At 39.0% G+C, this 27,973-nt stretch overlaps 1 protein-coding gene across 1 annotated transcript in view; it reads left to right on the top strand.

Moving 5' to 3' along the window:
- Positions 1-10,109: 10,109 nt before the first annotated feature.
- Positions 10,110-27,973, top strand: part of LOC134210737 (F-actin-capping protein subunit alpha) — a 38,731-nt gene continuing 20,867 nt past the window's right edge. The window contains exons 1-2 of the mRNA XM_062686976.1: positions 10,110-10,414; positions 13,533-14,207. Of these exons, the coding sequence (XP_062542960.1) occupies positions 13,961-14,207 (247 nt within the window). The 5' untranslated portion in view covers positions 10,110-10,414; positions 13,533-13,960. The remainder of the gene's footprint in view (positions 10,415-13,532; positions 14,208-27,973) is intronic.

Below are 27,973 nucleotides of genomic sequence, written 5' to 3'. Positions count from 1 at the left end.
TGACGTACGGATTCAAACGCACTAGCATAACACCACAGGGCACTTGTCTTAACCTTTGACAGTTAATATATGGGGCTGACGTTTTGGGCTGATGGTTCATTCGTTCTGAAATGTTGCACAGCGCAAAATTTGCCTTAAAATGTCTTAAACACAAAAATATTATTTTTACTGATTTAGAATTTTACCAGAATTTTTATAACAACGGTACAAGTATTCTTGACCGATGCACTATCGTTTGCAACCATAAACGAGGTAGGGCTTTAGGACCCAATTGGCAAATATATCTCGTGATTCATTCGTGTTTTAAACATGCAGGAAATAGAACTGAGCGTTATACCGGTTTTGAGTTTTTTACAGTTGACTGGTATAAAAAATTAATCTAGAACAGCTGCTGGGAAAAGGAATGTTTCAGAATCATATTCATAACGACAGCCCGAACAATTTGAATGATTGCTGATTTTGTTCTTAGTGTGGTTAATGCAGCTAAAGGTTAATAAATTGCTTACATTTTCTAAACATTTTCAAAGATGAAGCCTTAGAGTAGCATCCTCTTTTCCCATCCGCAACGTTTATTTATCGAAAGCGTTCTAACTATATATCTTGATTTTTTGTACATCACTAGTGTACAGGGTGTCGACTCAAATTGGAGAATGAAATTCCCTGACTTTCCCTGACTTTCCAGACCACTTCTCGAAAAATTCCAGGTATGAAAAATGTGTTTTTTTTTTCAATTCCTAGAAGCATGAGTTCCTGAGTTACTGGAAGCCTAATCACTTCTGAAGCAGAACATTTAAGATATGTAGAATTTAATAGGTAATTCTGGTCGTTCACAAAGAATCAAGTAAATGCGCAGAACTCCTGAAAGGTTTTCATAATTCGCATCTTTCCAAAATTTGCTCCAATGTTATAAACTTTCTGGTGCAATCATCCACCATTGGGAAGTCACACGACTCTAGAGAGAGTCGCAATAGACCTCCAAGACTACTGACACGACTTTTGAACAACTTTTTGAACAATCGTGGGAGCTTCTAGAAATCCTTCTAATTCCGTTAAAAAAATTTACGGGTTAGGTATTTTTGTGGACATCGAGAAACCTCCATTGGCTCTTAAGAATTCTTATTCACTCTCTGTGGAGTTAAAGGACTTCTAAAATTAGTCACGGACGCTGCAATCTTCCAGATAATCAACAATTCAAACCCTACAAGCTCACATAAATCCATGCAGCACTTACAGCCCAGAAAAACATTCTAACCATGCAATACTTTAAATATTTTGGTCTGAATACACTCAGGTCGTTTAATATTTGTCGATTGTGGCCTTTGCCAATGGCCCCATGGAAAAATATTTAAAAAAATGGTCATGTTTGTAAAAAAGTGGCATAACTAGTCTCTAAGTTATAGTTAGTCTCTTTTTTATTATTTTTCCCGGGTAGAAGAAAACAGCGAAATAATATCATATTTTACTATTAATATATGAATAACTGAATAGCAAAATATGATATTTGTTTGTTTGATATAGTTGCTAAAATAGCAAAAATAATAACAGACATTGCTTGGGCAAATAACTCATAAATAACTCATTTTGCTATTATAATAACAAACCAATAGCAAAATGTTTGAAGAAAAGAAAATATCAAAATCAGTTATTATTGATATGTTGAAAATGCAAATGATAAATGAATATGAAACTTTCCTATGATTGCAAAATTTGTCCTTTATTTGTTGTTCTGCTCCTTTTTAAAATGACATATAAATAACTAATTTTACTATTATAACAAAATTTGTTGTTGGGATGCTATTTTATGTTATTTATAAATAACATAGGAATAACTAAATCTGATATCATAGCAAAATTTGTTATTATTATGTTATTTGTTTGTTATTCACCTCTACCCGGGTTACTATTTTATATATTTTAGCAATTATATCAAAGAAACTAATATCATATTTTGGTATTTAGTTATTCATATATTAATAGTAAAATTTAATATTATTTTGCTGTTTTCTTCTACCCGGGTTACTAATCAGCAATTTAAATTTATCAAGATAGATCGCATTTCTTCCAATATCCCAATATAGAGTCTGATATTGGGATATTGGAAGAAATGCGATCTATCTTGATAAATTTAAATTTTGATGATCAAGTATTTGAACGAACTTTCAAAACTTCTTTTGTTTAAAGGGAACATGACTCTAACGCTACTGATGAGGAAACTGCACAAAATCACTCAAACTAAATAATCTAGAATATTAAAGGGGACTTTTAAAAATATTTGTATCAGACCTCAACAGTGACCATTTGAACAACATGGCTTTGGAACCTGTGTTATTGCATAGATATCAATAGAAACACACACAAAATGCGATGCGAGACTGGACACAACACTTATGGTTGTTAATTTAAAAATCCTTTTTCGTTTGTAAGAACCATAAGTGTTGTGTCCAGTCTCGCGTCGCGTTTTGTGTGTGTGATACAGTTCTTACGTTAGCACAAATCTCAAAAAATGAGTCAATAGAAACAAACTCGATTACTATGGGGTACAGGGAATGGGCCCGGAGCAAACTTTTAGACTAGAGACTGCCAACGGTCACACAAAAAAAAACTTTAGGGGTGATCGGGGCAATATGGGCCACCTAAGGAAATCGTTTCGAAAAGCGCTAAAAAGCTCGAAAAATCATCATTCAAATGTAGTTGACTTATACTAGGGAGTGTTACCTTTCATATTATGTCGATGAATGATGAAAAATGCGTTAGGTAATTGTTGGAATGCACTTTTAAAAATGTATTGATTTTGATGTGTGTTCCCGACTATATGGGGCAATATGAGCCACCATTTGGGGCAGTATGGGTCACCCATCCAAAACATTTTTTGGAAAATAAAAGTGGGGTAATATGGAGGAATATGATATTCCTACAACAGTTTAAAGAATTCCATTCCAAATAAAATTATTAAACCGCACAACAGCAGACTGAACCGGTTTGCCACTCTTCGCCGTTTGAACAGTCACATTTCAATTGATCGATGGTCATTTTTTCTGTTCCGATCGCAGTAATGCGGTGTTCTCACTTTTCCGTCATGTATCTAACATAGATGATAATATTCTTGTATTTGGCAAATGAAATTTGAACTTGTTTGCATATTAAGGCCTGATATCTTGCTCCGTGCAGGTATGCCCATATTGCCCCATAGAGACATGGTTTTGGAAAAAAAAGTTTTGTGATAAATTCAGATTTGTATCAGTACAAACATGTGTGCACAATATTCAATTATAATAGATCTTTTGATTGTGATGCATTTTTGACCTGTATTTTAATCAGTTTTGTGTAAGAACCTTATTTATAAACTTCAAATCTTATAATAATTTTGCCTATGCAGAGGAAATTTACATTTTCAAGTGTATTTTCATGTTCGAATTGAATTTTAATGCGGTTTTTACGTTGAGGCATATGTGGATCATTCTTTTAAAGATCATAAAACATAATAAAACTTGTCAATAAGCTCAAAATGAGGGTGGCTCATATTGCCCCGTATGTTCATATTGCCCCTACTGCCCCTATAGCTTGATGGAAATGGTTGTCGACTGTAACTGGCTCGGAGTATTGTTTTGTTTATTGGCTATGCAGTCTGATTACCAGCTAAAACGCTATAATAATTCTGATCCGAAGTTTCGGTACTTTAATAATTGAATGGTTCAGCGTTTCATTGTCATAAGTGTTTAGCATATTGCTTGAAATAAAAAAAATCACCATAAATTTTCAATATTGGATTTTGTGATTTTTTCCCTGACCTCAATCGAAATTCCCTGACTTTCCCTGACATTCCAGGTCCAAATTGAAATTCCCTGACTTTCCCTGACTTTCCAGGTTTTTCCAGGTAGTCGACACCCTGAGTGTAGTAATATATAGGTGGAAATAGTGGAGTATGATTATTAAATATGCAGAAATACTATTTTGAAATAAAAATAACTCTATAGTTGATGTTGTTAAAAGAAATTCGAATAATTCAAGCTCTATCTGGTAAAGGGCGAATGTCGCAAGAGAGGATTCTCTTCGTCGACTTCCCCTCTTTTAAATAAAAGTGACAAGCAGAGGATTTCATCGCGAAGTTTTCGTTGTTTTCTTTCATTCGGAGGGGAAAAACCGCAACGAAATCATCTGCTTGTCACTTTAATTTGTTGGCGAAGAGAATTCTCTCTTGCGACATTCGCCCTTATTCCAGATAGAGCTTGAATTTTCCAATAGTCCATTGATGTGTGACATAGAAAGTCTAATGACGAAATGTCAGATGATCAAGAAAAAATTATGCATATGATGTCGTTTCGAACGATGAATCATCTATGCATCACTAGCGTTACATGGTTATGATATCCGAAGCAGCACAAGTTGAGCCAATCATGTTGCAGTAACCGTATTGTGACAGAATCCGGCCATATATAAGTAACTGTGATAGATGTGCAATATGTTTGTTGCTGGGGGTTATACTGGTGAGTGCGTGTACCACGATTTAGCGATTTTACGACAGATGCGAGACGATGCGCATCGGCCCTGGACCTTGCAAAGAATTTCTGCTCTGGCTACGGACAAGCAGGTGCCTCTGTCCAATGGTAGTCAGAGCATCCAGCCATCACTGGTGGAGGAATACGAGCCTGGACCTTTGGCAGAATCTCCGCCTTCTGTTAGTTGGAGTGACGAAGCGTCGCTGGCGGAGAAGGGATAGTCATATTGTCGAGTCCGACAAAGAAGCGCGAGTCGATTAAACCCGGTTGCGACAACTAGAAATCAACAAATATTAGTCATGTACCGTTTTGACTCAAATTCCGAACATGACTCATATTTCGAACACTAGCCTTAAAATGCCCATTTTAACTTTATTCGTGTATTTTTTTCACAGGAGCTTGAATTCGCTTGTTATCTTGATCCTCAGTGCGGAAAACCAATGACAGTTTTAGTTTTAGGGCGCTAAAACGCCAGTGTTCAAAATATGAGTCATGGCAGTGGCATTATGGATAACATATTCGTGCAACCATATTATTCATATAATTGCAAGAATCTAAGATCCGGGAGGTAGAAGTTAATAGCTCTATTGTAACCTATAGCCCGTTTCAAGAAAGTATGCGTTCCGAAGCTATAGCCGGCGCATGATTGTACCCACAGAGTATCTGAAGTGCATTCATACTTCCTGAATTAAAATTGAATTCATATCATGGTACAAAAATCCTGAATTGAGAGCCATACCAATTATAGTCTTCATTATATGGGGCACACACTTGTGGTATTCGTACCATGGTACAAGGCGACAAGAAAATAATTTCAAGGCTATCTTTAATGAAGACAATAATTGGTATGACACTCACTTCAAGACTTTTGTACCATGGTATGAATACCACAAGTGTTCCCCCTGGTGTCCCCCATATTAAAGATAGCCTTGAAATTACTTTCTGGTCGCCTTGTACCATCCACAAGTGTGTGCCCCATATTAGTGTAAAATCAGCAGTGATTCAAATCGTTCGGGACTGTCAGTTTGAATATGAATCTGGAACATTTAGGGCATCTTTAGTAGAGTTATAAATCGTATGGGAGTTAGGAAATGAAATTGAAACTGTAAAAATGCCATCTTCAACAGACGTTATAGTTTTAAAAATTCGAACAGTTTCGTCGGGAAATTTATAACTGGAATACTGCTCAGTTGTATTTTTGTACGAATTTGCAACAGAATTTATTCGAGTTTTATTTCGTTCAAAACAGTAGAAGATGACGTCATCAACTACAAAAAATACTATTTCATCGACATCATAACAGTTTGACATTTGAATTGGCCTCGGATGATTTATTTTTTTCGTTTTCCAGTATAAAACATGTGCAGCTTATAACTGCCACTGAAGATGCATTTCTTGTTCTATATCTTTGACAGTTATAATATGTAAAACTCGAGAAATAAATATAACTATAATTGTAAGAAAAATATATTAGCTCTTTTAGTGGAATGTATTCAACCGTCTAAGACGAATTAGTACTCTCCATTTAATTCCACCAGTTAATTTTCGTTATCTTTGCAGATACGTATTTCGACCACAACTGTGTGGTCGTCTTCAGTGTCTCGTACTTGACTCGACTTTTGTAACATTACTAAAGATGCCCTTAGAGTGAAATCAGGAGTGATTCAGTTTCATTCCAAATTTTCGACCACTATTCTAGTTTGAATCTGGAGTTAAATAGAACAAACTCGCTGGTTTGCCCAGCAGTGTTCTATTCATGTTTTTCAAATTTTCAACTAAATGAAATAATCATGTTGACGCCAAGAAAGGCGCCGTAATTGCAAAGTGGATTGATCTGTAGATAAAATGACGCATTCATGCACCAAAACAATTGGAAAATATTTTAATCTCGTGATTCAATCGTGGTTCAAATCTGCAGAAAATAGAACGGAGCGTTATACTAGTTTTATTTTTTTGACATTTGACTGGTATAAAAAATGAATCTAGAACAGCTGCTGGGAAAATGAATGTTTCAGATTCATATTCAAACTGACAGCCCCGAACGATTTGAATCACTGCTGATTTTACCCTTATTCTGCCAGCAGCTCTTCTAGATTCATTTTGTATACCAGTCAAATGTAAAAAAAAATAAAACTGGTATAACGCTCAGTTCTATTTTCTACAGATTTGAACCACGATTGAATCACGAGATTCAAATATTTTTCAATTGTTTTGGTGTATGAATGCATCATTTTATCTACGGATCAATCAAGGGATCAATCCACTTTGCAATTACGGCGCCTTTCCTGGCAGCAACATAATGATTTCATTTAATTAAAAATTTGAAAAACATAAATGCGAAGACCACTTTATCAAGAAGACTGGCAGCTCCGGCATTTTTCCATACAAGCGGTCAACTTCATTGCCGACAGAGCCTCTTCTGAGTTGAAGTGGTAGCTTGTTATCTGTGTGGTAGTGATCTTAGCTGACAAAAGTAAATGGGATCTAATAAAGGTGCGGAGAAAGTCGATGTCTGTTCGTGTTAGTTAACTGTCAACAAATAACTTTTAGAAGGAATATTTTCCACAGTAGGTAAAAGTAGAATTCTACTCTAAATTGTGTCGACATCGCGAATACAGATACAATACTTGCGATCGCAATATGCCAAAAAAAATTGTCATGAAGCGTGTATACTAACTAACTATTTTCGCAAATCGCCAGTACCAATCAATTAACATTGGCCATCCACGATTATGCCCTTCAGTTAATTGCCTAGCTTCTGGCTATTAGTCAACCGGCACCACGAAGCCTCGCCGCTTGATTCGCCGGGTTACAAAATTTATCTTTTATGTTTATTTTGCTGAAGATCTACCAACACAAGCAAACGTCGATGAACCCCGCACCTTTATTATTTGCAATGGAATATAGCTGTCAATTCACAAAACAAACCACACGGAATCACAAATCAGCTCAGTTTTGTACAGGCAGAAAAATTTTCGCTTAACTTTTCAAAAGGACCTAAGTAACATTTTTTGCCTTTCTCGTACAACTAAGTTGTACCGAAAGGCTATCATTTCACTCCGAAAACGAACTTTTTATAGAAGCCTCTGAGACCCATAGTATTATATACCAATCGACTCAGCTCGACGAGCTGAGCACATGTCTGTCTGTCCGTGTGTATGTGTGTGTGTATGTGTGTGTGTATGTGTGTGCACAAATACTATAAAAAACATTAGACAACTTTTCGTATAGTAATCTTCAACCGATTTTCTCGCAACAAGTTTCATTCGACAGGGGACAAGGCCTTGTTGATCACTATTGAATTTTATAACGATCGGTCATTGCGTTTAAAAGTTATGAAGAAAATGGTACATCGGACCATATAAGCACCATACAAGGTTTGTGTCTTAACTAAATGCGAGAAAGGCACCACCAACGCTAGGTGGATTAATCTGGGTTTTTCAATAATTAATTTGACTACTGCAATCAAAAGCTTTCATGTTGTTCTGTTGATTGCGCTATTCAAATTAATTCATGAAAAAAATGTTACTTAGGTCTTTTTGAAAAGTTAAGCGAGAATTCCTCGTGACAATGAGTTTGAAACAAAAAGATTATTATTATTATTATTATTTAATGAAGTTTTCGGCCCTGGGCCGGTTCACCTCGCATAAAACAAAAAGAGTTTTTCGTGGCAATTCAGAAAAAAATACAAGGGACTAATTCGGAATTATTATTTGTATGAAAATCTCGCATGGGCAGTTCCTTAGTACTTAACACCAATCAAGAGAGAGAGAGTCAGAGTGTAAGTTTAAAGTTGAGGCTGTTTACTTAGTTTTGTATGCTTTAAACTTATTTCTTTGGGGTCTTTTTTGTGTTCTTATCCGTTTGTCTACAAAATAAAGTGTTGTTTTTAAAGCGTTGTTGTTGTTTTAAAAACGAATTTGAACCTATTGGAACGGTTGAAACATCAAAAACTGAAAAGCGATAAAATGAGTTTTATTTGCATCGGAAAATTATTAATCTGTCAAAATTCTGGCTTGCTCCAAGGTAGCATAATCACGGCTAGTGAATTAACATTCTCAATATTTGCCGTTTTTTCTATATATTACCATCTATTTTTGTTATCTATCATCTGAATTTTCTCAATGAATTATTAGCAAAGACTGGTTTCCTACTCAGGCGCTAATGTATATGTGCAAACAGCCAGCATGAGTTAACCGCCGGAAATTTGTATGGCGAAAAACATCTAACGCGGGTTTTCTCAAAGTTAGGGATTTTCAAGAAAAACTATTTGGTACTATTTCTGTACACGCCCGTTTCAAATTACTCAAAGACTAAGACGGAAATCTTTCTCATTTTTTCGTAAAAAGTGGAACTAATCAAAATTTGAGTAGTTCCACTTTTTACGAAAAATTAGTAAGATTTTCGTGAGATAAAAAGATACGGCAATACAATTTCACTCAGTCTCTGAGTGAAGAGTTCATTTTCTACTATGTCTAGGATAGCATAACCTTTTCGAACTTTTGGGTTTTCTAGAGAGTAAATTGTTTCAAATCAAATCATGAAAACAGTCTTCAGTCGAAATGTGAAGGAAATTAGCAGGTCCGTACGGAAATATTATTCGGCTTAAAGTTATGTTGATCTCATGAAATTGAAATACGTTTAATCTCAGTGTACTTCTCGAGAGTTTTTTTAGCATAATTTAAATGTGGTTTTGATATATTTTGATTGATCGTGTAACTGAGGATACAGTGTCAATTCACTCACACAAACAAACATAGTACCACCTCGGCTCACCGACAGCGCTGCTAACAGTGTCGCCCGATTTCAGGCTGTGTTGCCAGTCTTCTTGATAATGTGGTCTTCGATAAATGGAACACTGCTGGAGAAACCAACATGTTGGTTCTATTTTGCTCCAGATGCAAATTAGAATAGTGGTCGAAAATTTTGAATGAAACTGAATCACTACTGATTTTACTCTTGTTCAAATTAAAAACGGTCATATTACCGGGGGTCCACGGTATTTTGAGAAAATTACCTTTTGATCCTCTTTTTTAAAATTTGGTATTGAACTAAAAGTAGATATTTAAGGCTGTGAACCATTCCACCGATTCGTTTAAGTTTGAGTTAAAATTTGACAGTTCGATGGTTGTTTCGCCGTGATTAAAAATAACCCTGCTCCGGAACATGGTTAGATTTGACAGTTCGATAGTTAAACTTTGTGAGAAAATTAGCGCCAAACGATTTCGCTCCAAATATATCAATCTGTCAAAACTCAAATGGGTCGGCTTTGGAGTAAAATTTTAACCACGATGGGAAAATAACCACCGAATTGTCAAACTTTAACTAAAAGTTAAACGAATCAGTGGAATGGTTCACAGCCTAAGACTTCAAATATTTTGAAAAGTCTTCAAAATTCCCTCACAGAGATTCAAATATCTTCAAATTGAAGCCATGTCTTCAAATCTGGCATCGCTGGCTGGGATTGTGTGCCATTAAAATTTTTATTTTGAACAAAATTTGACATTAATGTCAATTTGAGCAAAAAGTTCATCCAGGATGATTCACTCTGATTTGCTCTTCGTGTGAGCACCGCGAGAACCGTGATCATTTTCTAGTTTTTATCGTACCAGATTAGTCCGTGAAGAAGGCAGACGTGGTTTGGTGATGAAGTCGTAGAGTTTTCATTGGTGGAAATAAAGTCGTCAGTCTAGTTGAGAAGTCTTGAAAATTGCGTATTGAATCGCGTTTTTAGTTCAGGAGGAAATCCTTAATTAATTTACACGTGATCAGTTGTACACGAAACGAATAGTTCAAGCTTGGTGTAAGTTTCTAAGGTGGTCTGCTGTAGATTAAGCAGGATAAACTTCTCGGGTGTGTTTCGAGCAGTGATAGACGTCAGCAGCCTTTCTTTTCCGGTTCCAGCACGGAATCACCAGGTAAGTAGCTAGTTTCACGAGGAACTGATGTTGATTTAAAATTTTATCTTTATAACGGGACGTCAGCCAAAGTCGAGGCGTTTTTCTTGTTGGAATCTTGAAGAAGCTGAAATTTTGGGAAGAAGAAGAAGGAGGCCAAAATTACTCATCGCTGCTGCAGCAAATAAAGCTAAAATTTACATTTACTGCAGTACTAGACGTTGTTGTCAATCCATGGATCAGTTTCAGTGTACTTTTTAGAAGAGAGTGAGTGCTATTTATCTGAGGGCTAGGGCATCGCGAACACAACAGAGACGTTATAAAAGAGACACGCAGAGAAAATAAAAGATATTTAACTTTTTCAGCACAAGTTGTACATTTTTCCAACGAGGCTTGCTGAGTTGGATAAATACTATGAGTGCTGAACAAATCGAGTTTTGCAACGCGTTGCACAAGCTATTTTTGCAATGACGAAGAGTGGGCTTTAATATAATAAATTTGTACCAAAATGGTACAATTTTATTTACTGAATTCACATGGTCAATCTTGCCAAAATATCATGCTGCTGTAGAGAACAAACATAATCCATGTTGTCGTGCCACATTGTATGCTCGTCAGACTATGAAGCGATAGATAAACTTGCCTTTGATAATTTGATGTCATGAGTGCTGTAATGGATTTTATGCAACCCATTTGAGTTACATAATATTTATTAAAGCATCCATTTCATTGGTATGAAACGGAGTCATTAGTCAAACGCCAACTGTAAACCAGGTATTATGATCAGGAATTGCAAATAAGCTCTTTAGTACCCTGTTCGGCTGTTTTGATAAGATAACTACAGTATCCAGCTTTTACGCTAGCCATAAATCTGGTGAGGGGTGATTCGACTATGACAGATGCTGTGTACAATTTTATGCCAGAATCATAGTAGCCCAGTAGCCCCACCTTCTGAAGTTTGTTTTGCCATCTGTCAGACATACATGCTTAATACGATTTAGTATCTCGGTAATTTATTTCAATAATATACAAAAAACGATTCTTTTTTAGAGCCGCTGGAGTAACTGGTTAGTGTATATATGTCTGTTTCTCATGGTTATTTACCCCATAAACTATGAATATAATGATTTCGTTCAGGTTAGATAATCGATGACGTGAAGAATCCCCCCATTCCGGAATCCTCCCAAACGGAAATAAAAGGACTACCACCACAGCGTTATTATAGCTACAATTTTTGGTGTAGGTATATGCAGTGTTTTAATAAATGTTCGTAAATGAAATAAATAAAAAGTCAAAAAAAAGCTGCTGGTAACCTGTGCCATGTCTTCACGTATCCTATGCCTCAGAATTATGTGTAATCCGTTGAAGCATTTATCCAAGCGTCTCGTGAAATGTTATACAAGTATCCATTAGGAAATATGAACTACGATAACTGTCAGAGAATCAAAAAAAAATGTCATAGTACAGATCTACGGATCCAGTCAACCAATTTTCTATACCGTGCGATTGAACTTCTATCTGAATTAAGTCAAGTCAACTTCAACAGATTTGGAAGTCCCATGGAAGCACCCAATAACCTATCGTTTCCCAACACAGTAGGAATAGATACATACTACTGGGACATACACTGTGCGGCATTTACATGCAATCTGGTATTTGTGCAGCCCCTCAAAAGTAAATCGCGTTTGGGGTGGATTATCTATTATGATACATTGATTGAATCCCTCGGAATTTGAATCCTATGCATAATTTTTGAGCTGCAAAAACCAAGTTTATTTTGAAAATGGACAGAGCACAGGAAGAATTTTATCATACGTCTCATTCTTCTGATGACTTCAACTTTTGGGACAAGGACCTGGGAGCCTGCATTATTCCCTCCAGAGAATTAGGCAGCAGCTTTTAAAACACCTAAAACAAGTTGAAAAATGTGTAGATAAGTTAAATAAAATGGAAGATAAAGAATTTTAATAAGCGATGATAAAAACTTCTCAAACAAAATACTTGTTGTCGTTTACAATGCGTTGCCATGCAAAAAGTATTTTTCCTATTTATACTTCAGCTTACTTTGATCCAATTATAAAAAAATATAGTGTGACACAAATGTACAACACAAATGTCAAAAGGGGTGATTCAAATTTTATAGCATGGCCTGCTTAAAAAGCTGGATACCCCCGCTGATCCGACAAATGTATGGCCGGACTATCGGGGTTTCTCTCGTTAATCCGACTGTCAAATCCATACAAATCTCGCGTAACATATGATGACGGCTTATAAACCAAAATCATGATTTTTGATTTTCTGGCATGAACGATTGCTTTGTAAATTATTCTTCATGCTAGTTAAAACTCCGTACTTGATATCTCTTAAGAAACACATTAATTGCTATTTTGAGTGAACGTCTCATGAACCATTTACACCATAGTGGTTTTTAAGTCCTTTGTTGGCGCCCTTAACTACCATGCGGAATGTTTGCTTTGGTTTTTAGGCCGTTCACTTTATATTGTTTATTTAGAAAAACTAGCTTCAAGTTATTTTAAAATGTATATTCTTATTAGGTTTTCTATATATCGCATAGCAGAACTGCTCTGGTTAACAAATCTAAACAAATCCGATGGTGTTTGTAGCTTTGAGCAAACGGCTTAAAAACCAGACGTGTTGCCGGTGATGCGAGTAAACGGCGCGATTTTTGTTTTAGCTGAAATTTTGTAGATTTCGAATGGTTTTTCAATTAATCTTGATCTGCTGTTATAATATAACCATTAACGTATAGTATTGACATGGTTTTAGCAATGAAATGAGTTTCTACTTTAATAAATTAATAAAAATAGTCATAGAAAATTCGAACCTCATTTTTCTCGGTTCAGCTGTGTTGGTTTTTCGGCCCTAATCATATGTTGCTCGAGAAATGAACCAAAACAAAATTACAGCACAAATTTGAAAACTGACAGCATAATGTGTTTAAATGGGTGTTAATACTTTTTAATCCGGAAAATTCCGAATTAGCGAGATCCGGACTAACTAGTCGTCGGATTAGCGAGGTCCGGATAGGCGGGGGATACTGTATGTTATTTCGATTCAGAAAGATGATTTTCATTTCAAATATATAAATAGTTCAAATTTAATTTTCTTCACGTTTCAGAAACAAGCAGCACTGTCATCGGATCGTGAGTGAGCATCTCTCACGGTTTCAGGTACGAGCGATAGCCTGAGTGACCAGGCAGTTGCAGTACTAGCACAAAGCAGACTTGCACCACAAAGTGTCAAAACAGGAAGAACAGCACAAAGTGAAGTTCAGACCTGTGCTGCTGCAGTCAGGAGAACCATCAGTGTGTGGTGTTCGATTTGATAAAAATAACGTGTCTTGTGTGGCAACTGCTCCGATATCAAGAAAAAAAAAATAGAAATTACTACAGATCTAGAGATTAGTAATCATTTGGTGTAGTGAAGTGTGAATTCAAAGAATTCCGTTTGCAGTTGAAGCCGTCCAAGTGAACTTCGTAAATAAAAAAAAATAGCGAGCGCAGTAGCAACAACAGCTAAGTAGCAAAGAAAAAACATCCCAAGAAAATGGCAGATGTGGATGATGTGATAAGTGACCAGGAGAAGATTCGGATCGTTAACGATTTTATCCTACACGCCCCTCCGGGCGAATTTAACGAGGTGTTCAACGACGTCCGAGAGCTGCTGAACGATGACCGATTGCTCAAGGAGGGTGCCAGTGCGGCCTGTGCCCAGTATAACAAGGATCAGCTAACGCCGGTCATCCTCGAGGGCTCCGGGCTGGCCGTGCTTGTTACGGAGTTCAACGATCTCGGTAAGTGCGAAGTGAGATGATGCATCGGTTTTCCGATCGACAACATTGTATAATAGTCTCGGGGTGTTTCTTCGGAAAGGTCATAAAACACCATTTCAGTGCGACAGGATGTTATTTTTAGAATATTCTGCTATCTATCGCGGGTTACTCCGCATAGTGTTTCTCAATCTATGAGTTGCGAAGAATTGGTGAGTCACGATCAGAATTATCAATAATTGTGGTCCAACCGTTGTCCTAATCAAGATTAAGTAGAACTAGTTTTTGAAACGCTACACAATATGGTAAAAAAAAACTAAATCCATTTATGTTACTTCTACACGTATTTATAAATAGAACAATTACAAGGGACAGCCATATGATTGGCTGTACAAATTGCAGACGTAGAATACGAAGCTCCTATAAAATGTGTGGTTAAATCTAATAGAACATCCAACGTGTTCGTATATCTTCAAATGATTGGAAGCATTTGATTGCTATTACCTCGATCAAACTTAAGCCGTCCGGTTATTCAAAACTAACATTGTTGTATAAGAATCATGGAAAAATATATTTATTTTTTTTGGTGGAGGGTCTCCACCTATCATAATACTAGTTTAGAACATTCGATCTGGAAATTGGTTCTGATTGCTAGATTGAGCTCAGAATTGCAAAAAGGGCAGTTGGTATGTTACAAAACAATTTCACCGAACATTGTACGATAATTAAATGAACTTTTACTTAGCTTAGCTAGAGCTCACAGGTTCGTCACCATACCGCCCTGGTCTGCCACATCGCCATTCAGGTGCTTTTCGTAGTGCTGTCGCCACCTCTGGATCACCTCACCGCTCCTTCGTAAGACGGTTCCCTTTTATGTCCTTGTACATGTGAAGCTGTGGCACGTGTCCCTCACCTAAACGATTAATCTCATAGAACTTTCGTGCACCACCTCTTATTTGCGCCAGAACTAGCCATTCCTCGACTCCACGCGGCATCTTATGTGTAGCTCCGAGACGATATGGACGATAGCCTTTAAAACGGCGTTCCAGCCAACTTTATCTTTACACATCCTCCAGACTAGGTTGTCCACGGTAGTTTCCAGACCACATGTGGCAAGCATGTGGACACGCATTGTGCGAAAACGTGGGCACACGAACAACACGTGTTCCGCCGTTTCCTCTAAACCTGCGCCCACCGGTGTAGATACTGTCTGAAGCAACCATGGCCTGTAACAACCTGGGTCAGGTAGAAAGTGATTTCCCCATAGCGCCTCCTGACCCACGTACCTATCTCCGGTATCAACCTATGTGTCCATCTACCCTTAGTGGAACTGTCCACGCACGCTGCCATTTGACCATTGAGGTCAACTTGACAGTCCTACGGATGCCTCTCGTGCCGCGCATTTCGAAACACTCTATGTCTTCACCGATAACGATGTCAATAGGTATCATACCGGTGATGACGCAAAGTGCATCGTACGACACAGTACGGTACGCGCTCGCAACTCTTAGGCACATGAGCCTATACTTACTTTCTAACTTCGTTCTGTAGCAGTTAATACGCAGGGTCGCGCCCCAAGCTGAGACCCCCCCCCCCCCCTATACCTTAGTATGGACAGAGCGACACTAGCCAGAAGCTTGCGCTTGTTGGCATAAACCGCAGAGCTATTGGACATCATCCGGGACAATGCAACTTTAGCTGTGGAGGCACGCTTGCAGGTGTAATTGACGTGGCTACCATTACGACCCTATAGGCGTCACCCCTTGGATTCGCGTTGGCACTTTGACACAGGTCGTCGAAGCATGTTTTTTTTTGCTTGATCTAATCTCAGTCTTCAGAGCGGCTCTAGCAGCTACGAACGCCACCCGTCGTTCAACACGCTCCTCTTCTGTGCAGGCAGGCGGCGCAGGTTCGCAATTGCTTGAGTCCACCAGTAAGCCGGTGGCCTCCCATTTCTAGGGTGGACTTCCCTAGGCATGGTGGCATCGCATGCACGCGAGAGTACTCTTACCAGCTGCTCGCCGCTCAGACCGAGCGTATTGTGCTCGCGGTTGAGCGCTTCCTTAAACACCTCGTCGTCGAAATACGATGTCTTCCACATACGAGGGCTAGGCCTCGTCCCTTCTTCCGTCCGCTGAATGCTGGTCAGGTTCCAGCTGTAGGCAAACATGGCCAGTGATTCCAGCAAGATCTGCCCCCGTTGATTCGTGGAACGGCTTCTCCATTCCACGGACCAAGCTTTGAAGTCCTATCACCATCAACCTACGCCCCATCAAGTTAGCCGTCAAACAATCCAGCATACGACCGAACTGCTCGATCGAGGAGGCGCATAGCAGCTGCAGAAGAAGAACCCGTTGACTTTGGCAATGACGAAGCCCTCGTGTGTCGGAGACACCAACTCTTGGACTGGGTATTTCCCCGTTGTCCATATCGCCGCCATTTTAGGCGACTCGGTGACCTAATTACCGTTCCTGGGGGGTACCCGGTAAGGATCCGCTATGTTGGCGATATCCGTCCCCCATTCAGCAACTGTCTGACACAGCAGTTGCTGGGCTGCATCACAGTGGTTCAGGTTTATCTGCGTTACCTGCACTGTGATTTTGCAGCACGCTTAAACGCCGGGCACTTCGAACCCCCCATGGGGTGCTTGCCGTTCACAGCTTTGCTGGAACAAATCAAACAATTGGGAGGGTTCGTGCAGCATTGTGCCTTATGTCCGCAGCGTCGGCAGAGCTTGCTTCTGTCAGGGCCTTTGCAGTCCCATTGCTTGTGCTCCTTTTCCAGGCACTTGAAGCAAACTTCGAGTTGCTCGTATAGGACTTCCTCCGCCTCCGGCCATTCCTGCAATGAGGTAGTGGTCGAATTCATTATTCGCACTGTGGTAAATACCATTTTGCAGAAGGCTGCAAAGTTTATGCATCGTTCGTTGTTATTCGATGCGGCATGTAGAATGCAGACTATCTGGTACGATCCCCCCCCTTCCTACATGTGCATTTATGTCGCCGATGACGATTTTGACATTCCGCTTTAAGCATCTATCGAATGCTTGCTCCAGCTATGCATAGAACGCTTCTTCCTCGTCGTTGTTCTTTTTTGGCAGTACGCGTTGATGATGCTATAGTTGAAGAAACGGTCTTTGATCCTCAGCTTGCACATGATTGCATTGATTGGCTGCCACCCAATGCGTTGGCGCATCTTACTATGCACTATGAAGCCGGTACCCAGACCATTGGTGGTGCCACAGCATTGGTAGAAGGTAGCCATTCGATGGCCGCTTTTCCACACTTTCTGTCCTGTCCAGTAGGTTTCCTGCAGCTCTACGACGTCAAAGTTGAGGGAATGTAATTCATCGTTCGTAGATTATCCTGTTGAAATCTGCAAAACCTTGGGACTTACAGTTCCATGTTCCAAGCTTCCAATCGTGATCCTTCATTTGTTGCCTCGGTCTTGGCCGATTATATCGTGTCGTATTATCTCTTATGTTGTTCGTAATTTTTGGTTTTACAATAAGGCCATCGTTTTTTCGGCTGCGCTCGTTTGTCGCGTTGTTGATCGGCGTATTCTGATCGTCTCTCTTGTATCGGTTTTTCGAAAGCATCGAATAATTTGGCGACAGTTTCTGTGGCTTGATTTGATAATTGTTTCAGCGATTATGTTTTGCACTTTAAAGAAAATTTGTTTCTGATCGGCGATCGAATCTTTACCATTGAACTGTCTGCTATTGTCAAGCGATTGTGGTAAAAAAACTTCAAAGAAAATTCGTTTCGGTTCAATATCCCTTTGTGCTTGTGAAAAAAAAAATAATTACCTTCAATAATGCGCATTTCCAAACACCAAGAGCTACAAAACCAAAATTAGAATCTTGGGGGCTGTCCATATACCACGTGGACAGGTTTTGGTCAGCTTAATATACCCCCCTCCCCCAGCGTGGACAACTGCTCATATCAATTCTCAAAAATTTGTATGAATCGTGGACATTCGCCATACATCCCCTCCCCCCTAAACTGTCCACGTGGTATATGGACAGCCTCTTTAGAGAAAACTTCATTCGGCTGCTACTGATGCCAACACCAGCCACGCGATTGTTGCCTCGTCTACCTCCGACGCGCGCTTGTGATTCCGCATTGCACCAATTGCATTGCTACGATTTAAGGCCCGAATTTTTCTAAGCGATGTTATCCAGTAAATTTGATATATTTCATTTGTTTTCGTGATTAATAATGGAGAAATGACTAAACAAGTTGAAAAATATTTTTTGGGGTGTACTAGATCATCCAAACTGTCCTTGAGTCCAGTACTTGCGATCTACAGCCACGGTACTAATTGTTTCGCCACTATAAGCTTGGATATGTATTAAACCATGTCCAAAACATACTCCCGAAACCCAGGAAATATGGTAAGATGACCGTCTAAGACGAATTAAGTACTGTCCATTTAATTCCACCAGTTAATTTTCGTTATCTTTGCAAATACGTATTTCGACCACAACTGTGTGGTCGTCTTCAGTGTCTCGTACTTGACTCGACTTGGTGGATGGTAAGATGGTTTTGGGATATCCCGGGTCATCCAAACCATCCTTGAGTTCAGAACTTGCGATCTACAACCACCACTCCAGCTATTTTCTTCGCTCCAAGCTTGGATATGTATTCAACCATATCCATAACAAATTCATGAAGATCAGGAGACATGGTCAGATGGTCATCGAAACCGTCCTTGAGCTCAGAACTTGTGATCTACAGCCACGACACTAGCTTTTCTCGACACTAGAAGCTTAAATATGTATTCAAGCATGTCCATAACATATTCCAGAAGACAAGGAGACATGGTTAGATGCTCACTCACTCAAAGCTCCAATATATCGGCATCAACATTTCAAAAGGGTGAAATTCCTATTCTCAGGGTGGCCACCAAACCGGGAAAAACGGGAAAAGCGGGAAAAAGACGGAAAATTGAAGTCACCGGGAAAAAAAGCGGGAAAACAGGGAATTCCGAACATTAACCGGGAAAAAATTAATTCTTGACAACTTACATTTAAAATTCTTCTAAGTTTTTAATGCAGTTGATATAAACGGGAAAGATTTTCACTTTAATATTCCTTATTCAATCATAGTGAATATTGAATATTAAAACTAATGCGAAATACAACCAAATGAAGCATCCACCGGTTATAATTATGTCGTCGCTATTGGATGATGTAGTTTTGAAACAAAAATACCTCCCCCATCCAGCTGGAGACTGCTTTTTCTCCTCGGTGGGGGATTTATTACTGGGCGGTGGTACGAGCACGTGGCTGTCTTTCTCGTCAATGACTGGATGACGGTAATTTAAACCTTAAAGGTTCGTTACCAATTATCAGTTGCTTCGATATAAAACTAACCTCCAGTTTGGTCAGAAAATATCTAGTTAAAGTATAAAAACTCTTAACATGATTTTTTTCAAGTTAAATTGAAACCGGGAAAATTTGACAAAAATTACCGGGAAAAGCGGGAAAAAACCGGGAATTTGAAAATCGAATTTCAGTGGCCACCCTGTATTCTAAACAAGAGCTTCTCACGTCGCTGGTCCTGAAAAGTTTAGATGATGCAGAATAGATAAATATTATCTTACGATGCATATTGACCATCCAGGAGCTGTACTGCTCATGGTTACATACATTAAGAAACTTTGTGTGACGAAAGAGCTACTTTCGCAGCTGTAGGTTTCAAGTATCAAAATCAAGGACAGTTTGGATGACTTAGAATATTTCAAAAATATCTTACGATATTCGTAAACCTCCCAGAAAGTGTAATGGATATAATTGAATGCATATTAAAGCTTTGAGTACCGAAAAGAGCTTCTAAGCAGCTGTCAATCTCAATCTCAAATCCCGAACTCAAGGACAGTTTGGATTACCTAGAATATCTCAAAACTAACGGGGCCCTCCTTAGCCGTGTGGTAAGACGCGCGGCTACAAAGCAAGACCATGCTGAGGGTGGCTGGGTTCGATTCCCGGTGCCGGTCTAGGCAATTTTCGGATTGGAAATTGTCTCGACTTCCCTGGGCATAAAAGTATCATCGTGTTAGCCTCATGATATACGAATGCAAAAATGGTAACCTGGCTTAGAAACCTCGCAGTTAATAACTGTGGAAGTGCTTAATGAACACTAAGCTGCGAGGCGGCTCTGTCCCAGTGTGGGGACGTAATGCCAATAAGAAGAAGAAGAACGCATGATATCCGTTGACCTCCCTGGAGATGTAATGGATATAATTGAATACATACTGAAGCTTTGAGTACTGAAAAATGATTTTCTTTGCAGCTGTACTGCCGCTAACCGCAAGTCGAGCGCATCTGTATATGGGCGTCCATATACAGATGTGCTCGACTTGTGGTTAGCGGCAGTGTAGATCTCAAGTTTCGATCTCAATAACAGTTTGGATGACGCAGAATATCCCAAAACGATCCAACGATATCTATTACCTTCCCGGGTGATGTATTGGGTATAACTGAATTCATATCGAAGCTTTGCGTACTGAAAAAAGCTTCTTAGCAGCTGTAGATCTCAAGTCCCGAAATCAACAATAGTTTGGATGGCCTAGGACGTCTAAGGAAGATGAAAAATAGATTTTTATACATCACAGTAACTCTACGGATACGTTTCAATAAAAATCTTATTTTGAAACAGTACAATGCGCTGTAAATACATATACCTAATATTTTCTCTTTCCAAACTTCACCGTGTTCAAGACGTTCTAGGTTGTCGTAGGGCCTTGACCGCCCATGTCTGATTATTTTCCCTGATAGGGGAGTTAATTTCAAGCAATTTTGATGAAGATAGTTTCACTTTTATCCATCGTGCGATTTTATACATCCATTTTTCAGTTGGGGTCATATACAGGGGTTAGATAAAAAGGTTGAGATAGGCAAACATTTGTCGAAGTTTAAATCAGCATAACTTTGCGTAGAATGATCCGATTTTGATTAAACTGGGACCATCGGACGCGGAAACTCTTCTAGTATACTGGCGCTGACCTGACCTCTGATTGACCTTTGGCCACCGGTGCTGTTCCGGGTTTTTCGAGGGTATGTTAAAAATGCATTTTTTCTGCTGCTTGTCATTTTATATGACGTTTACTGCCATCATGTTTTATGCTTTTTCCAGAAACTAGAACTAATATGCTGACCAATGCTGGCTGCAGATCAAAAATCCGTTAAATATACGCAGAGATATGGCCAATTTCGTGAAAACGGTACAGGATTGGCCATACTCCCTGAACAAATATCACTTTCGCAGAACTTCCGGAACCTGTTACAAATTGGCCAAAGAGTCTTACAGTATTCAAAATATATCTCTAAGAAAGATCCTATATTCATCGTCTTGGGAAAACATGAGTTTTGACACCCAGATGGTGCCAAAATCGGCCCCTCCTGGAAGACCATTGAAGCCTGCTATAAGGGTGGCAGTGGACACTATCATTCTGGAAATGTTTCTGTAATCATCGTCTCGCAAAGCCATGAGGTCAGATACTCATATTTGCATTATTCCGATCTGTTATCATTTCATCATGTTCCCGGTACCGTTTTTACGGAAATGACCATATCTCTGTGTAGTTTAGATGGATTCTCGATCTACAGCCACCATTGGCCGGCATATTGATTCTAGTGTTCGGAGAAAGTATAAAACATGATGAAAGTTAACGTCACATAAAATCAGAAGCAGTGGAAAAAATGAATCTTGAACATACCCTCGGAAAACCCGGAACATTTCCGGTGGCAAAAGACCAATCTCAGGTTTTGCAGAAGGACAGTATACTAGAAGAGTGTCCGCTTCTGATGGTCTTGGTTTTTATCAAAATCGGATTATTATACACAAAGTTATGCTGATTTGAATTTCGACTTATTTTTACCTATCTCAACCTTTTTGTCTAACCCCTGTATGACCTCGCGGGCCTGAAAGGGTTAAAGGGACGACCGCTTCCTACTTTGTGACCAAATAATCTCAGAATTTTCCCAATCAAATGAAAAACGCCGGTAATCAGTTGATTTTTGAGGTCGAGGACTACAAATGCAAAACATTATTTATTTATTCAGACTAAGGCCGAAGTGGCCTGTGCGGTATATAAGAGTCTTCTCCATTCGGCTCGGTCCATGGCTACACGTCGCCAACCACGCAGTCTACGGAGGGTCCGCAAGTCATCTTCCACCTGATCGATCCACCTTGCCCGCTGCGCACCTCGCCTTCTCGTGCCCGTCGGATCGTTGTCGAGAACCATTTTCACCGGGTTACTGTCCGACATTCTGGCTACGTGCCCGACTCACCGCAGTCGTCCGATTTTCGCGGTGTGAACGCTGGATGGTTCTCCCAACAGCTGATGCAACTCGTGGTTCATTCGCCTCCTACACGTACCGTCCGCCATCTGCACCCCACAATAGATGGTACGCAGCACTTTCCTTTCGAAAACTCCAAGTGCGCGTTGGTCCTCCACGAGCATCGTCCAGGTCTCGTGTCCGTAGAGGACTACCGGTCTAATGAGCGTTTTATAGATTGTCAGTTTGGTACGGCGGCGAACTCTATTCGATCGGAGCGTCTTGCGGAGTCCAAAGTACGTACGGTTTTCAGCCACTATGCGTCTCCGAATTTCTCTGCTAGTATCATTTTCGGCAGTCACCAGTGAACCCAAGTACACAAATTCTTCTACCACCTCGATTTCGTTACCACCGATGCAAACTCGCGGTGGGTGGCTCACATTGTCTTCTCTTGAACCTCTTCCTATAATGTATTTCGTCTTCGACGTGTTGATGACTAGTCCGATCCGCTTGGCTTCCCTCTTCAATTTGATGTAGGCTTCCTCCATCTTCTCAAAGTTGCTTATTGAAAATTGTACCACTCGTGTCAATCCCTGCTCTTCGTATTACCCCTTCCCCCATCTACGAAACATCAAACTCCATGATTTCAAAAGTTATGGCATTCTATGGTAGTTTTGTACCAGAGAGTAAGACTTTACTAAGATGGCGTAGATCAGCGCTGCGTGCCACTAGTTATCTCATTCATTCCCCTGCTGTTCTTATGCAACGAAAATAGTGACGTCACTGTTTGCATTGCATACAGTGTCGGACAAAACTATAAGACCAGAGGCCGTTTTTTATACAAAATGACCAACGTTGGAGTACTGTATCTCGGTTTGTAGTTCGCCAATCGAGCTGAAATTTTGGTTGCCCGGGGGAATTTGCCTCAGCCGATGATACACATTTTTCGGACCACGGACTTACAGACTGAAAGGACAAAAAATAGGATTACCTCCAGGATCTTCAAAACTAAGAAACAAGACAATAAACTCATTTACTATGTCAATTATCAATCAATTATCATTGGGCCGGTGGTCATGAATCAATTCTCACGTCATGACCCTGAAAAATTACCACCATCACCACTTTGGTCCTATTTTTTGTCCTACTTTTTGGCCAACTACAAGCCGAGATACAGCCCTCCAAAGTTGGTCATTTTGTATAAAAAACGGCCTCTGGTCTTATAGTTTTGTCTGACATTGTATGTACCCTATGTTATTGTCTTCGAAACTTCTTATTACATTTTTAATACATTCTATTTGAATTTGAGAGGAAGAGAGTTTTATGCAGAAAATCAAATGCGCACACTTGCCCCGTGTCTGGCCACATATGAGTTTTCATAATTGTAAATTGTAAATTAACGTCCAAGTCGGGTGGTTTAATCCCCGGAAATAGGCAATTAACTTTGATTGAACTGAACCTGAGTTGCGTGCTCTTGCCTACGCAATGCGGTCGGGTCTGAGCTTGACGACTGACTGGTAAATAGCTTACACAACCTCACTTGATCAGTACAGTTGCTGATGAAGAATGTGTATACTGCCGTCATACGCATATTTGTCCCATGTTTGCTGGGATTTCCTATAGGGGAAGCGGTGGTAAAATGAACAGTTGGCTATATTTATATTAAAACACTATTTAGGCGTATGTTAACCATGCACACGTTTTCTTTGAAATAAAATAAGGCACCTAAGCTAATATTTTGGTTTTGAGACCGAACGAATACCTATTACTATCCAAAATATCAAACGATGCCGTAAACATTGGGTCTGATGTAATTTTCAACTATTTTTCCGCAAGCTTTAATTCTTAATAAGTTCATCATAACATTGGTCCAAACCTGTGCAAACTACAGCGGCAAATAGGACAACCTTTACAAAGATGTTGCAGGGGTAAATAGTCAAATTATAGGTTTGCATCGTTATACGAAGAGTTTTTCATCACATTGCATGTATGGGGGTGAAATGAACACTTGTATCAAACTTTCACAAATGTATGATAAAAGTTATGCATTTGTGAAGCGGAAGTTGAAGAAACAAACCATATCAAATAACCAAGATAAAACTTTGAATATGGTGATTTAATTTTAAAATAACTGATATTTTAAAACTTTTTTCCTTCTTTTTATTATATTGATAATTAAGAGCTTTTCAAAAGATATACCAGATTTTTCAAAAGGTTCTCGTAATCTCAATTAGTTGTATATACAGTGCTAGAGTTAAAAAAAGATAATTAAATGTTTCAAAAGGGTTTTAGAAGCGATGTTCATTTTACCACCAGGTAGTGTTCATTTTACCCGCACTATTTTTTAACATGCGAAATTTCGGTGTTTTTTTTATTTCGAAGAAAAACTTTATAAAACAATGTTTATTAGCGAAAACATTGTTCAGTGCAATAAGAATATGAGTTAAATTGTTGGGCCAAGTGGTAAAACTGGCGAATTATCCTTGTTTTATAATTGAATTCAACGCGTTTCCTTAACGTGTTCATTTTACCACCTGTTCCCCTATACATGGGACAGTTATGCGTATAAAGGCAGTATAGCCGCCAGACATTCTAAATACTCACGCGGCAGTCTAAATACTCATGTGGAAGTGATGGCTTGAGAAATGGATTGCGAGTGATTTGACTATGCGTCCAATTTGGGAATCTCGAGCTCGTTCAGTAGTTGCTAGGTTGCGAAGGCCGACGGAGGTCCTTCGTAGCTTAGTTGGTTAAAGCACCAGTCTAGCGTACTGTAGGGTCATGGGTTCGAAGCCCATCGAAGGGAAAGTGGTTACCTCCAATACATTTTCCAAATCAATATCTTTCACGTAACGTACATATTCACATATGAGTTTTCATAACATTGTAAAATAACGTCAATGGTGGTCTAAAGATGCCAACACTATGTCATGTTGTCAGAGAACTCTAGTGCGCACTCTTACCCCGTGCGCAAACTTACCCCGCTTTACTCTAATCGGTAAATCGGTTTTCCTGTTTCAATAAACTCAAATGCGGTTCAAGAAGAACAAAACTACCACAGTATTTCATAACTTTTGAAATCATGAAGTTTGATATGCTGTATGAAGGTATCCGCCTATTTCCGTAACAGGTTCCGGCGGAACGTGCAGAATCCGAACCATATTTCGGCCATATTTCGAACCGATCTAATTCCTGATCAAATTTGGCTTAGTTTATGCGTCGTTTCCAATCAAAATACATGTATCTAAAACATGTACATGTATCTAAAATAAACATTTGAGAAGTATGCGTTCTGAGAAATGGCCAAAAAGCAAACACCCATTTTAACCTTCCCCTCGGATATGTTACCTTGCCGCGGTGGGTCGGCTTACGCCATTAGCACTGATATGGCAACCAAAGACATATCCTGTCGTGGTGGTATCACATGTTGACTATTTTTGTTTGGTGCCGCGTTACATATCGGGCATTGACGCACTAATTTACGGCATATGCATGTAATCCAACGGACATCGTGTCTTGGAGCCTTGAATGGTAGTGCAGTCATGCAGAGGCCTTTTTCATCAGTGACAATGATGTGAGTTCTCTTCTTTTCGGCAATACTTTTCTGATGCGTTCCCTGTGACGATGAGTCGTAGCCACGCTTACATTTAGCTAGCTAGGTATTTATTAAAAAAACAAAGTATTCAAGACATTCGTAGGGAATTGACTGCTGGATTCACTGAGTAGAAGTTTTTTTCAAAACTAGGAACGTGGCGCCAGTTTCATTTTGTTATGCCTCACTTTGAACAGCAATAGTAGAAATACCACACATTATAATGATGGTATATGAACAATCTTATGACGGCTTCATTCACGATAACTTTTACTAATAGTAGGGAATAGGCGTGATGAAGCTTTACTTTGCCACCGAAAAGTGAATCCTATAGCTGACTCATAACTGATCATTAGTACATGATAGATAATGACAGTTAGTTTGGAAACTATAAAGCTACTTATTAGAACATAATAATAGTAATACATTGACAAAGGAATAACAATAAAAAAGACTAAATGCACGAACAGTTTCCATTTTTTTACAAGACATAACTTACATTGCGTTTGATAGTATTGACACAGGATGAACCAATAACTTAGGCAAACAAAGTAATTCAAGAAACGCATACTTCATACCTTCTGACCATAAAGACAAGAATGACATCGTACAGATCAATATATATGATTCGTCAATTGAGCCTCCAAAATAAACGAAAGATTAAAAAAAATGTATGTGATTAGGAATGAGATAATGGGAGAGAGTATCTATTAGAGTTGTAAATGTAATGTCTTTTGAGCCAGTTCAACAGTGTCTTAATGGACGACATGATCCTTGTACGGCTGGAAAACTGCTTCAATAGTTATAACCATGCCATTTTTATAAATCGCGGATTGAACACTTTCTTATATTTGATAAAAAAAATCCGACTCAGTTTCTACGATGAAGCATTGTGCAACATGTTCCATGTGAGTCGAAATAAACTGCTTCAGTCGATTTTGAGCGCATACAATGACAATAGACGTCTAAATAGCATAAAACTGACAAAATAATTTGACTCTGACAAGAAAATGACTAAAATGACTCAAAACTATTACGATGTTAGTTAGCATGAGACCTGTCTGACTATTTATGAACGTAATTCCCTCTGATTCAGTTGCAACAGCGTCTTCTTGGACGACATGTTCCGTGTACGGCTGGCAAACTGCTTCGAAAGGAATTATGCAACGGTATCATCAAAGGCCTGGTGCAGAGGTTTCTACTCTATTCAGAGTCCCGCCAGCAAACCTTCATAAAAAAAAAAAAAAAAAGAGAAGTATGCGTTCTGAGAAATGGCCAAAAAGCAAACACCCATTTTAAATTCGGAATAACTCCTGAACCAAGTGGTCAATCCTAGAAATCTATGAACTCCTGGAACTTGAATAAATTTCGCTAATGTTAGGAAAAAATGTTGAAAGACAAAAAAGTTACAGCTAAAAACATTTTTATTTTCGTTTTCAAAAGGAAGGTTAGTAACAAAAGACTTGAAGGAATTTCTGAATTCATTTTCGGAAGATTTTTCGTAGAAATTTTTCGAAGGAATACCTGGAATTCCTAAAGAAATTTTTGATTGAGCAGCTGAAGTAATTTCTCGATTGAATTCCTGGAAGCATGTCTTAAAGAATTTCTAAAAGTAATTCACGAGACAAAATGTTGTGAGGCCACCAGTTGAAACACTTTTTTCACAATATTTACTTGTTTGAATTAATTACACTGGACGACAAAATCAGAAAAAAAAGTTTGTATTCGCGATGCTCCTGTGTTGAATTTTAGTTCGCGACCTCGCGACTGGCGTTTTTCGTTTGTTTGGAAACATTCCGATATTATTCGGTCACAAAGTAGGAAGGATATCATCGCTTTAACGACGTTAAGTCATTTGCATATTTGCTTGATTGCATGTTCAGATAAGTTAAAATACTAAGTTATTACGGTAAT

The sequence above is a fragment of the Armigeres subalbatus genome, chromosome 2, assembly GCF_024139115.2.
Source record: "Armigeres subalbatus isolate Guangzhou_Male chromosome 2, GZ_Asu_2, whole genome shotgun sequence".
Classification (NCBI taxonomy): Eukaryota; Metazoa; Arthropoda; class Insecta; order Diptera; family Culicidae; genus Armigeres; species Armigeres subalbatus.
The sequence above is the reverse complement of the archived record's forward strand: the minus strand, read 5'-3'. Positions and strand labels throughout refer to the sequence as shown.